The sequence below is a fragment of the Ips typographus genome, linkage group LG2 (assembly GCF_016097725.1).
Source record: "Ips typographus isolate SLU linkage group LG2, UJ_Ityp_2.0, whole genome shotgun sequence".
Lineage (NCBI taxonomy): Eukaryota > Metazoa > Arthropoda > Insecta > Coleoptera > Curculionidae > Ips > Ips typographus.
Window position 1 is genome coordinate 4,027,937 of NC_138423.1, and position 13,196 is coordinate 4,041,132.

At 34.3% G+C, this 13,196-nt stretch overlaps 1 protein-coding gene and 1 long non-coding RNA gene across 2 annotated transcripts; both read left to right on the forward strand.

The window, feature by feature from the left end:
• Positions 1-308: 308 nt before the first annotated feature.
• Positions 309-1,537, forward strand: LOC145725688 (uncharacterized). The gene is made up of 3 exons (XM_081974534.1): positions 309-453; positions 913-1,340; positions 1,388-1,537. Exons 1-3 carry the CDS (start codon positions 309-311, stop codon positions 1,535-1,537), a joined length of 723 nt encoding a protein of 240 aa, XP_081830660.1.
• Positions 1,538-2,588: 1,051 nt separating this feature from the next.
• On the forward strand, positions 2,589-3,302 carry LOC145725397 (uncharacterized). Its single transcript, XR_014177261.1, has 2 exons — positions 2,589-2,943; positions 3,003-3,302. It is a non-coding gene; the product is annotated as an uncharacterized LOC145725397 (long non-coding RNA).
• The last annotated feature ends 9,894 nt before the right edge of the window (positions 3,303-13,196 follow it).

Consider the following 13,196-nt stretch of genomic DNA (forward strand, 5'->3'; position numbering starts at 1 on the left):
GTATTCTAATGAGAAAACTAAAAACCTCTAAATTTATTAATAAAAGTAGGGTAAACTCTAATTGGGATTGATATTGGATTTTTGGTACGATTGGGCAGCTAATGTCCTCTACTATTTAAAAATCTATTCATTTTGTCTGTCAGTTTTTTATTTATATTTTTTGGAAATATTCTCTAACAATTTATCTTCATTTAATTTTCAAAAATTACATTCTTACAATTTAAACTGGCATATTAGCATTAGTCCTCCATTAGTTAGTGGAGACCGCGCCAAGACGCATACAGAAGTAGAGGCCGTCCACCAACCAGATGGACAGACGACATCAAGAGGATAAGGTCCAACTGGATGGAGGCAGCACAGGATCGGCAAGGATGGATGAAGCTACGGGAGACCTATGTCCAGCAGTGGACGCGATTGGTCGATTGATGATGATGATGATGATGATTAGCATTAGTCAGAAGAAAATAGAGCAAAATGGTTTACATATTCCTAGCTTAACTTTTTGAGATATAATTTTAAAATGTGTCAAAAATTTATACAAAAAAAATTGACACCTTCAAAATCTTGCATTATGATTCTGACCCTGGCATAGATCAGAAGAGGTTAAAGATAGGAACATGCAAACCATATTGTTCTGTGTCTCATTCTGGTTATTGAAGCTATAACACTCCAAAATTTGAAAATGTTCTTCAAACGTCAATATCTCGAAAACAATTGAATATAGGTATAGTTATAATAATAATATCATAGGTGACAGAAGGATGGATAATCTCCGCTACAGATGATGACACCACACTTATCGCCAAAGATGAGCAGGAAATGTCGAGTCTTAATGAGCGAGTAGAGAGAGTGAGCTTGGAGTTTGGTCTACAACTGAACCGTCAGAAAACGAAACTTATTTGCTTTTATTAGATTGCACGCACAGCATGGAAAAAATGCCTAATATTAAAGATGTCGAGAACGTGGAGGAAATAACTTATCTAGGTGCCCACATCAGCAGAAATGGCGGATCAAGTCAAGAAATCAGAAGAAGAATAGCTCTTGCCAAAACGGACATGACCAAATTCAACAAAATTTGGAAAGATCGGCATATAACAACCACAACAAAATGCAAATTAGTAAGCACCCTCGTTTTTCCAATTGCGCTATACGCAGCAGAATCCTGGACCTTAGAAGCCACAGACATCGGCAAGTTGGATGCGTTTGAGATGTGGGTCTGGAGAAGACTACTGAGGATTCCCTGGATAAGCAGAACTAACGTATCCATACTCGAAGAACTTAACATCCAAGCTAGATTGTCAACTAAAATCAAACAACTGATTCTCAAGTATTTTGAACATGTCAGCAGGAGGAAAGATGACATTCTCTTAAAAAACTTATGGTCCAGGGGAAGGTAGAGGGAACACGACCTAGAGGACGTTATCCAGAACGATGGCTGCACCAGATGAAGCAGTTTACAGGAAAATCTTTCCAAGACAGCCTTAGAAGCACGTCAGATAGAGAGGAATGGAGGGAAACTGCTAAAAACACAACATGAGACTAACATAGGATCACGACGCTTCAAACATGAAGCTAACGACTAGAGAGAGAGATAGTTATAATACATGAAACATGTACTTTTTTCTTTTTTGCTCTAGATATATTTAACTGCAAGAAAAAACGTGAGTATAACCAGAGTTATTTGGTACACCATATACGAAAGAGTCCCATGTGACGTATAAAAGGCCAGTTGTCCCGTCTCTCTTCTGCTTATAGCAAACTGAGCGAAATAAAATCTTCAACTTTCGAATAACAAAATCTAATGTTGCAGGGAGTAGATTGCCATATTTATTTTAAAATTCAGAATGTTTGTTTTCTAGTTTCAGTGTTTCACCGATTTAAATTAATTAAAAGCCCAGAAATACAAAAATCAATTTTGCACTCTTTTACTTTTTAGGTCTACTACCGTTCATACTCCAACAGAAGATATCCAAATTAACAAAAATTAGTTCATTGATACAAGACATTATTAGGCAAGTGTTAATAACGTTGGCAACAATGCACTGGTTTACGGAATTGAAGAGTCTCCAATTACGTCACGGGGGATCGTGCCAGGCTCATTTTAACCTTTTATTTAAGTCTTTTATAAAAATACTGGCGATATAATATTGAAAATCAAGACCGTTAGGCATAAACTGTATTAAGTTTATATTTTGAACCTTAAAAATTCCACCATGATAGACAACCCCATTCGTTAGGAGAATCTCAAAATATAATAATATACAGAATGTTCAATTTAAAATAGGGAAATTGATAGCAACTTTGGGTACCTAAGGTGGTACTTCAAAAGTGAAAATATTTCTGTTTTCAATGTGACAACCTGTATAGTATAGTTTTATCAGTTTGATGACAGAACCATTTAATATAATACATAATAACATTCTACCGTACGACAACAATAAAAACTGAAAAACTATTACAACTCTAATCTGTATAATTATAAAAGGTTTGCTAAACTTACTTGAGCGCCCTCTTCGCCACTTATTCTTCTGAGACGACGTTTTGGCGGCTTTTAGACCATCATCAGGATGTACAAACCATAATTACGTTGCTATAAACACTGATAAATAACACTTTAGGATTTTTCATTCGGCAATCGCGCACATCAACACTACTTGTAAATTACAAATTTGCATCCCAATTCGTCAAATATATTGTTAACTAAATCTAGAAAACCGCTTTCAATTTGTATCTGTAAATAAAATTAAGTTAGATTGTAGAGATACAGAGGGAATTCAAATGTAGTTTGCTATTTTAACCGTACTGTTTACACAAAAAAAAAAAACGGAATTATTTGTGTGGATTTTGATGGAACAGCTGTACTATAGTTTATTTTATTTAAAAAATATATTGGTTTTAACAATTATAATGTTTGAATCTGCAATTCAGTAAATAATATGCAAGGTATTAAATTGTATGTTAATGAGTTAATTTGAGAGTTATTAATAAACTGACAATTTTAGAAACTACTGGACAAATCAAATGTTTTAGGTAATGTAAACAAGCAAAACTAGAAATTTAATAACTTTTCAAGAGTGCAGAGCTAGACAGGTGCCAGATTATTATATGATGCCAAAATAGCATGTAAAAATACTTCAAAATATACATGTTTGTGATTTATTACCGACAGAATGGATTAGGTAGTAAAAATATTTTCATACATATATTTTCAATATCGTTGTAAAAGAAAAATGCAGTCTATTTAAAAACAAATAATTACACAAAAAGCAAAGTAAAATTTAAAAATAAAATAATTTGTAAACAGGTTTTTGTTAACTTTTATTAGATAGTTTTTATGTTTCTGAAAATAGATTTTGATTATCCGCTAGTGAGTGTGATCACAGCAGAAAAATCGTATTGCTAAACAAAATAAATGTGGTATTAAAAAACTCAAAACATTTTGTTGAAAAAATGCTGTTTTTGAAAATTCGTTTCGACATCCTGTATTTTAGACAAAAAACTAATGATATTTTAGATAAAAAATCACCTTAATCACAAACTTGATACCTGCATGTGTGTTAAAGTTAAGGAAGGGTGTTAAAAAGGGTTCTGAAAATGTTGAAAAAAAAGTAAATTGTCCAAAAAAGTTGGTTGTTAATACAAAAAATGGATTTGTCGAAAAAAGTTGTCTACATATTTTACTAGTTTGTAAAGCTAAAATGACTTACTTGAATATCGTTAAATATAATGGAATGGGCGATGACAGCACATGTGAAAAAATGCAGAAGAAAAAAAGGAAGGATACAAGACACAAAACATCACAACACAAGACATCACACACAAGACACAATACATCGTTTAGGCTTATTGTGCCACATAGTGCTATTAACCAATACCTTTGCACAACATAAATGGTAAGAACCATAACAGGACTCCTGAGAAGCTTAGTTTTAATATTCTACATATAAATGCTAGATCAATCAGGCAAAAAGATGGTCAGATTGAGGCATTTGTAGCGGACACAGATATTCACATAGTGTGCATCTCTGAACACTAGCTGTGTCCTGAGGAAGCTGGTACCTATCAAATTGATGGTTTCAAATTAGCAGCATATTCTGCAAGGAATGAGAGTGCAGGTGGCACTATGATCCTTGTCAGAAATCACTTCTTTCAATACAGGCCATGAGGTTTGGAGATGCTGCAGAAAGCTTTGGTTTGAGACAGACCGTTTTTCAGGCCACAAGAATGGAGGCATGTCTGGATAATCTGTTTGTAAGTCCTAGTGTGACTGTTGTTTCTGTGAGTATTGTAGAGTTGAATATATCAGACCATTTGGGTCAGGTGTTGAACTGTGTGGTTGAGTGTGTGGATGATGATTATGTTGAGTCCCGCAAGCTTTGTAGACCAATCACACAAAGGGGTCTCTTTCTGTTCTTTAATAAAATATCTGGAAAAGTATCACCGAAAGTACTGATGTTAATTATGAACTCAAATATCATTTTTAACAATCTTGGAATATGCGTATTTAGATTTTTTCCCAGAAAAATATTATATTGATCTTAGGGCAATGCGGGAGCATCTCAGTCTTTTATGTGAGCCCAAATCACAATACACACTTCCAGATATAGAAAATCTGGACAAATCAAAAAAAGTATAGGCAATCGATAAATGAGGCCAAAATCAGGGCAAATGACAACTTAATTCTCACTTCTACAAATCCCAATAAAGCAATGTGGCAAATAATAAATAGGCACCGTCATGGGATCCAAGATATCCATCAGGAGGAATTCTTGCCCAGTCCTAATCATTTTAATGACTTTCTTCTAATATAACTGATCATATAGTTTGCAAAGTTCGGATACAGATCCTTTAACATATTTAAACAATGTCATTAAGCCTAATTCTGCCTTTAGGAGATAAGTTTTAATAATGTAAGGGAGGTTTTAAACCAGCTGAGCAACAAACGCAGTCGAGAGTTGGTTGTTCCTCTGACCAAATTAATAAATCTATGTTTGGAAAGAGGCATGTTTCCGGATGTCCTTAAGGCTGCGTGTGTGGTTCCAATCTTTAAGAAGGGGGATCCGGGTCAACCTGAAAACTACAGGCCCATATCTCTTCTGCCTGTGGTTTCAAAAGTTCTGGAGAAACGTATGGTCATTCAAATAGTGGATTTCTTCAATACTGAAAATATTTTTTCTCCATGTCAGTTTGACGCTTTCCACAATAAGCAGTATTTATTTTTGGATTTGAGCAAAGCCTTTGACTGGGTCGATCATGGTATCCTCTTTCTCAAACTTAAATATTACAATTTTGACACTACGAGTGTGAATTTGATGAGCTCATACCTGGAACGCAGGCATCAAGTGGTGAGGGTGGTAGGGGTGTCTTTGGCGGTGAGTGAGATTAACATAGGTGTCCCCCAAGGGTCAATTCTTGGGACTATATTGTTTTTAATATACCTATATCAATGACCTTCCTTATAATGACCAAACGGTTAAATACACCCTCTCTGCCGATGATACTACTCTTTCTGTTGATTCGTTGGATGAGGGGTTGAGGGCTTCCAGGTTGACATGGAAGGCAGAGGAATGGTTCTGCTCTAATAGGCTGCTGCTGAATGCAGAGAAGACGGAGATGGTAGTTGGATCCCAAACTACAGTGGTGTAACCATGTTGATGTTCTTGCAGGCAAACTTACCAAGAGCGTCTATCTTGTCCGGCATCTCTCTCGGTGTGTCTCTGCTGGTGTAATACGAACAGCTTATTTCGCAGTTTTTCATGCACACATTAGCTATGCAATCCTTGCATGGGGGCGGACGGCAGAGGAGGGCTGTGAGGGTAGTGTCTGGTTTGAGTTATAGAGAGGACTGCGAAAGTGCCTTCATTGATTTGAGGGTCTTGTCTTTATTTGTTTGCGTGCCTGGTGTATGTGAGGGAAAACCTAGACCTTTTTCCAACTCAACGGGAAATGCATACCTATAGCACTCGTTCCGGGGATGATCTGGTTCCGGCTTACAGGCATCTGCAAAGGTGTCGGGATGGCCCGGGGTATTTGGCGATTAAATATTTGAATGCTTTGCCTGTTATGATAAGAGAGTTGCCACTGTGTGTGTGTTTAAAATTCGAATAAAAAATTTCCTTACTAGTCAAGCTTTCTACTCCCCCGAAGAGTATTTTAATTCAAATTTCAATCAGTTGTAATAAGGTTTTTTTTTCTTCTAGCAGTCCATTCTATGTCTGTTTGGCCATCTGTATTGTGCTTGCTGTCTTTCATCAATCTTGCTGTATTTTATAGCTTGCTTATTCTTTTGACCATATTATCTGATGTGTGTAAACATTTTTATATGTAAATAACATGATAAAACTATTGATTGATTGATTGAGTGATTGAAGCTCAACAAAATCGTCTTAATTTATGATAAAAAACATTCATTCGACTTCATTGTTTTTAAATAGAACCAGGGTTGGGTGAAAATTGTTTTTTTCTAAAAAAAACAAAAAACTTGTTTTTTAACCAAAAAAACATGTTTTTTGTTTTAAAACAGTCTTTTCTTGCGTGTGAAATAAAACATTGTTTTAAAATCAAAAAAGTGTTTTAAAACAATATTTATCTTGCTATCTAATACAGTATACAGGCAACCTTGACCATGTTTCAACATCTAAATAAAAATGTTAAATAATGTACGTAAAAGTTTTTCTAGTTTTTAGCTTGGGAACGTGGGCACTACCTTACTAGTATAGTATACTACTAGTAATGCTGAAGATTAGCTTTTATGTTTTTTTTTCAGGTCTTGACTTTTAACTTTTATAACTTATTACCCATGTGACATGTTAAGTTCAGATTTTTTTACAGTTTACACTTTACAGGTGTTATACCTCTGTTCCTATGTAGTTAACTATATTTTCAATAAAGTTTTGTAGAGCTGGTAGCTGCCTAGTGCATAAATATTCCTTTTAAAAAAGTAGCATTAAAATGTATGTTTCAAATTGATTTTTTTTTTTAGTTTTGGTTCTTTCATACTGAAAAAAATTTAAAAAAAAACAAGAAAAACTCTAATTTAAAAATTACAATACAGCAAACCACAGGCTCAAAGAATTGAAAACACTAAATAAATTAAATATAGGCACATAATAATCAGCTTTTAATTAGTTGAAAAAAAAACAGTGTTTTAAACATAAGTTTTAAAACACTGATTTAAACACCACCTGTTTTATTTGCAGTGTTTTAAACGTGTTTTAAACAACTGTGTTAAAACAGTTGTTTTAAAACAACCCAACCCTGAATAGAACACTGAATTTTTTTGGTTATTTTAAATGCACATTATGAAAATTCTATTTTTTTCTTCTTTTTTCACTTTTTCTGGTTTAAGTACTGTGAAAGTTGGTATTTTTGTACCATCCTAATAATAATTGGTATTTTATTTTAATAGGAAAATATGATGTATATGAATGTTTAAAGACAGTTTTAATTAGTAGAAATGGTGTAATATTGTGCTATATGATATTAAAATTTATTCAATTAATAATACGCACCTATGACACTTTTTGTGGTATAAATATTCAAATTTAAAAATGACATATTAAACGAGTTTTCAAATATAAGCAGTGCGGTAAATATTATGCAAAAAACAAGCCAATTTTCAGTTAAAAGTTTTAAATATAGAAGAAACCAAGCGGATGTCTAAAAAATCACGTATACAATCCAAAATGAACAGCGGTTCTAAATTTAGTTTTAACAATATTTTGAAAGTTATTATTTACCTAGTGGTTTCAAGAAAAGCACCGAACTGCGCTAATCCCTGACGAAGCCCGTATTGAAGTAATGCTGATTTTTTAAGGTTATATGTGGGTCAGACAAAGAAAAACCGGAAAATTATCGGGGGACGGGAAAAACACGCGACCGAAACACTGGCAAATTACATTTTCCGCTGTTTTGATTATTGCTCAACACTTTAAACCGACCGGTTTGGAAAACTGCCGATAAATTTCCTTTTAATTTTTGTAACTGGAAATTGCGCGTTGCCAGTTTTCCACAGTCGTTTTCCTATTTTTAGTGAAAAATAGTGTTTTCTAAACGTACAACTTAAAAATTTGTTGGACTTAAGATGATTTTGTTTATTAAAGCGCATTCTAAGCGAAAGATATAGTAAAGAACAACAAAAATGATTAAAAATCGAATTAAAAAAAAATTCTGTATAACCCACTTTTTGTGTAAAAAATATGTACACTGTAAAAATATTATACGTATTTTACTTTATTTTTGATTGGTTCTTCGTATTTGGTTTCAGCATTTAAACATTTTAAAACAATTTGTCAAAAGAAAGAAATAAATATCAAAATAAAGAGATAGACAAAAATTATTTTTATTTTTTTTTAATTGGACATATTGAACAGGATACTCCAGAAACCAATGGTACTGATATCATGGAACCATAGAGCGTTAAAAAAACAAATCAAAGTATATTATGTATTATAGAAATGTTGTTAATTTTCAATATACAGGAGGCTAAAAAAAGTGAATCCTAACACCCCATTTTTAAAAATTTGCTTTATCAGTGATTTGTTATTAACTTTATGAAAACTGACATAAATGTGACAATCTCCTATATTTTATACAGATAGTTTTCCAGTGATTTCCGAAATGTTTAGGGTGGTCAGGAAATTTTTGAACCCATCACTATATTATATCAAACTGGGATAATAAACTTCTGGATAGTTAACAGAAATCTGGCAACATTGTTGTAACTGTAGCGCACATCGCCCCCTGCCGTAGGTCATAGAATTAGAACTCGGTGCCTGAAAGACTGAAATTCCGAAAATTGATTGAGGAGTTTATGGCTGCGTTCCAGATTTAATTTTCCTATACTGTTGCGGACGTTGTCATCGCAAACTGGCGGTAAAAATGATGAAACAGACAATATTTATTTAATTGATTAACAATTTGTTTACAATTTATACCGCGTGTCTAAAATGTCCCATTAGTGCAATACAGTGGTACATTTGTATAAATGTAGGACAACGGGATAAAAATATGAATCCAGGACTCACTCATTTATGTTAACAAATTTATTTGTTATCCAATTGAAATAAAATTTTGAACATTTTAAAATTAGTCAGAACTGCACAGGGTGTGGCAGAAAATTGTGATGTGTCAAAGTAGTATTTTTCTTTTAAATGAAACACTCTGTATTTTGTTGTATTTTTGAATAGTTTTATCGATTTTTAGAAAGATTTGTTATAATATTTTCAAAATCAAATTTTTTTACTTTTAAATGTTCAAAAAGTTAAATATATTAAACATAGATCAAAATAACTTGCACTACTCTCTCAGTTTTTCATAAGCTATTTGATAATGCCAATTCGAACTTATTTCTTTTTTTTTTGCAAATCTTTAAAAATTAAGAAAGTCTTTCAAAATGCCTGAAGAAAACAACAGGCCAGTTTCACAAAAATTAAATTTTTTTCTAAAGTTCAATACTGAAATAAAACTATCCAAAAAGCAATAATACTCATCATGTTCCATTTAAAAAATACAACTTATTTACCACGCCACAAACCACTCCGTACATTTCATATGTATCATCATAAAATGAGAGGTATCCAGGAATCATTAGAGTTGGGATTAAAAAACACTAAAATCGTAAAAAAAGTGCTTGAAAGCAAAGGCATCAGTTTAAAAACTTGAAAAATGTTCTAGAACTTGAACTCAAAAAAACATAAAAATCTGTAAAAAAGCACAAAATTCTTTCAGAGATGCAATTTTTTTTACTTTTTTTTGAGTTCAAGTACCTAGAAAATTTCTCTTTTATTAAATCTTTTAAACTGCTTTAGAAATATACGGAAGATTTTAGACTGTTTTGAAAGCTTTCAAAATTCTCTTGAACTACTTAAGGAGCATTTGGAAGGTTTTTGGACAGTTTAAAGAGCATATGTAGGGTCTGAAATGCTTTAGTGGCATTTGGAAATTCTTAAACAGTTCTAGAATTTTTTGGAAGCTTTTAGACTGTTTTGATATCTTTTGGCAGCATCTAGACTAGTTGAAGAGCATTTAGAAACTTTTAGACCGTTTTGGAAGGCTGTTGGCTGCTTGGGAAGCATTTTGGAGTGTTTTAAAACGTTTTTAAACTACTTGAGGAGTATTTGGAAGGTTTTTGGACAGTTTAATTTGCATCTTGAAGGTTCTGGAATGCTTTAGAGGCATTTGAAACCTTGTAGACGGTTCTAGAAATTTTTGGAAGTTTTTAAACTGTTCTAAAAGCATACGACGGAGACTTTTATACTGTCTTGAAATGTTTTCAGGGCTTCTAGACTGTTCTAAAACCTTTTGGAAGACTTTCGACTGTTTTAGAAGCATTTTGGAGTTTCTGTAGTATTTTGAAATCTTTTTAGACTTTAGGAGCATTTGGAAGATTTAAAAAAGGTTTAAACAACATTGAAGGTTTTGAACTGCTTTTAAAGCATTTGAAAACTTATGGACGGTTTTACGAACTTATGGAAACTTTTAAACTGCTTTAGAAGCATACGGAAGCTTTTAGACTGCCTTGAAATTTTTTGAGAGCTTCTAAACTAGTTGAAGATCATTTGGATGCTTTTAGAGTGTTCTAATAGCTTTTGAAAGCTTCTAGACTGTTTTGGAAGGCTTTCGACTGCTTGAGAAGCATTTTGGAGTTTCTGTAGTGTTTTAAAACCTTTTTAGACTACTTTAGGAGCATTTGGAGATTATTTGGACAGTTTAAATTTGTAATTTGATACTTACCCATTTTGCAACAGATAATTGGTATGCTTTTTTTCAGAAGCCTTCAATATCTCAATATAGCTATTGCAATTGTAAATTACCCTATACAGAATAAAACCATACAAAAAATAGCAGCAAAAAAGCACAAAAACAAGAAAAAAGCAAAAAGGCATAAAAAAATCTGTCAAATGACGTGTTTTTGCGTAAATCGTTCACATTAGATGTCAAAGTCAATGAACAAAAAGTAAAATTTCTAGAAATCCGGACTCTAGTAATCATACTACTGAAATGATGCCCTCATCTGCCATAGAACCAAAACAAAGCAGCGGGTGTAGATGATATCGGAGCATTCAGAGCAGAACAGATTAAAAACTTTGGCCCTAAAGCACTTCAGTGGGTGTTTAAAATGATCAACACGTTTATACCATCTTTTACCTTCATGATACCAAAAATAAGGAAACAAGTCAGGGTCCTTGCTCTCCTAAAGCATGGTAAAGAGCCAAATGAGCCTGAAAACTTCCGACCCGTCTCCCTCCTTTGCCATACGTTTAAGCTAATATGGAGCCAATGATTTTGAACAGAATCTCAGCGACTATCGCTACAAGCTGGCATTAGATCGGGGAAATCTTGTGACCGACAAGTCCTAAACCTTGTCCAATATACATCGAGGATAGCTTCGAAGAGAAAAAGAAAACAGGAGCTGCCTTCATTAACTGATACGGTCAACCACGAAAAATTGCTATGCAAATTACATGCGACATGACAAATGATTTCCACATCACTTCGATTGTCGGAACGTTCCTCCAAAACCGCCGTTTATTTGTGAGCTTCTTGTGGAACGGGTTTTTGCAGGGCAGTGTACGGTCCCGTTCCTGTACAATATTTACACCAACGATCAACCCACACGGCAAGAGACAAGGCAATTTGTGTATGCTGATGACAGCGCTAGCAGCCCAAGAAAACACAAATGCCCTAAACGCTTTTCTTCTTCTTCTTAGACGCTATCTCGTATTCGAAAATCGTGATTTCAAGAGTTGCTCTCCACAATATGTCTCCATTTCTCCCTGTTCTCTGTCACCTACTACGAGCATAATTTCCTTCGACCCAATTCAGCAAAAACTCAAGTGTTCTTCCGCCTTCGCAACAGAGAGGCAAAGAGACAGATGAATAAAGTGTGGTGTGGCCAGCAATTAGAACACTTCCAACTCCAAAATACTTCTGGGTAACACTAGATTGAGCTCTCACATATAAGCGCCACTGTCTTAACACCATAAAGAAGGTATCAACAAGAAACAATAACCTTCTCTATGAAACTGACTGGTAGGTCATAGGGAGCACATTGAGAACTTCAGCCCTGGCATATTAAGCTTCTCTGCAGCCGAATACGCCGCTCTAGTATGGAATGCATCCATTCCCGCAAAGCAGTTCAACGTTTCTCTGAATCAAGCAGTTCGTCTAATGACAGGTTGCCTGAAGCCTACGCCACCTCATCAGGTATATACTCCCTCGCTAAGAGGAAAAGTTGCTAAGATGGAAAGGGGGAGATAATAAGGGACCGACCCAAGGCACTCGCTCTATGGTCATCAACCAGGTAGACCCAGGCGCGCTTTTAGGTTCAAAGCCCAATTATGAAACAAAGAAAGAAGCTGGCACTGGGATATCTTCTCCCATACCCAATCTGAAGAATGCTCAACAAACTTCGCACAGGAGTCTCGAGGTGCAGAGAAAGTCTGCAAACATGGGGCATGCTGCCAGAAGACGAAAACACGCAGTGCTCCTGCAGAGAAATCTAGTCTAGAACCCTCCACACTTGCTAACTTGCGTCGAAATGGCCTGATGGAACCAAATCTTAGCAAATGACAAGACTATCCGAGCCGCAAACTTTTGGAAGGACATAGTGTGATCCGGACACGAAAAGGTTAAAGGACTACTGAATTTATAGGAATTATCTGGAAAAAGCATCGAATTTTGAGACCAACAGACTATAGAAGGTACGAAACATAAATGTAAGAATAATTTAAAAAAAACAGTTAGGTAGTTAAATTACGTCATGAGAAAGCTTTTTTTTTTTTAAATTGGCTGATTCTTATTTGTTCTCAGTTTGGAGAATGCATTACGAACAATTTTTATTTCATTTTTACCAAAATAAAAACACGAGAAACTTGGGTCCATGATTTTGGATCCACCGACTCGCGTTATAATCTAAAAATCACATGACACCATAATTACAAAATTACACGAAGGTCATGTGACCTCTGGACCATGAAGCGTTTGGCTGAGAAATCACCAACCGAAAGAAAACGGCTGTGATATAGTCTAAATCAATTATATTATTATAATTTACAGTACAATCAATATTATTTATAACTCAGGCGAAATTAAAAAGTGATTTAAATTTAAACTACTAGCTTTATTATACAGACCACAGGCGACAGAAGACAGGTTAATTTGACAGTGACAGTTTAAACTAACATAACCTATTT

Excerpts from the sequence above, each read along its gene's own strand:
- LOC145725688 (XM_081974534.1), top strand. The coding sequence starts at position 309 with ATGGACAGACGACATCAAGAGGATAAGGTCCAACTGGATGGAGGCAGC. Across the intron at positions 454-912 it reads GATGATGATGATTAGCATTA|ATTGCACGCACAGCATGGAA; the intron begins GTCAGAAGAAAA and ends TGCTTTTATTAG. Across the intron at positions 1,341-1,387 it reads TTCTCAAGTATTTTGAACAT|GGGAAGGTAGAGGGAACACG; the intron begins GTCAGCAGGAGG and ends CTTATGGTCCAG.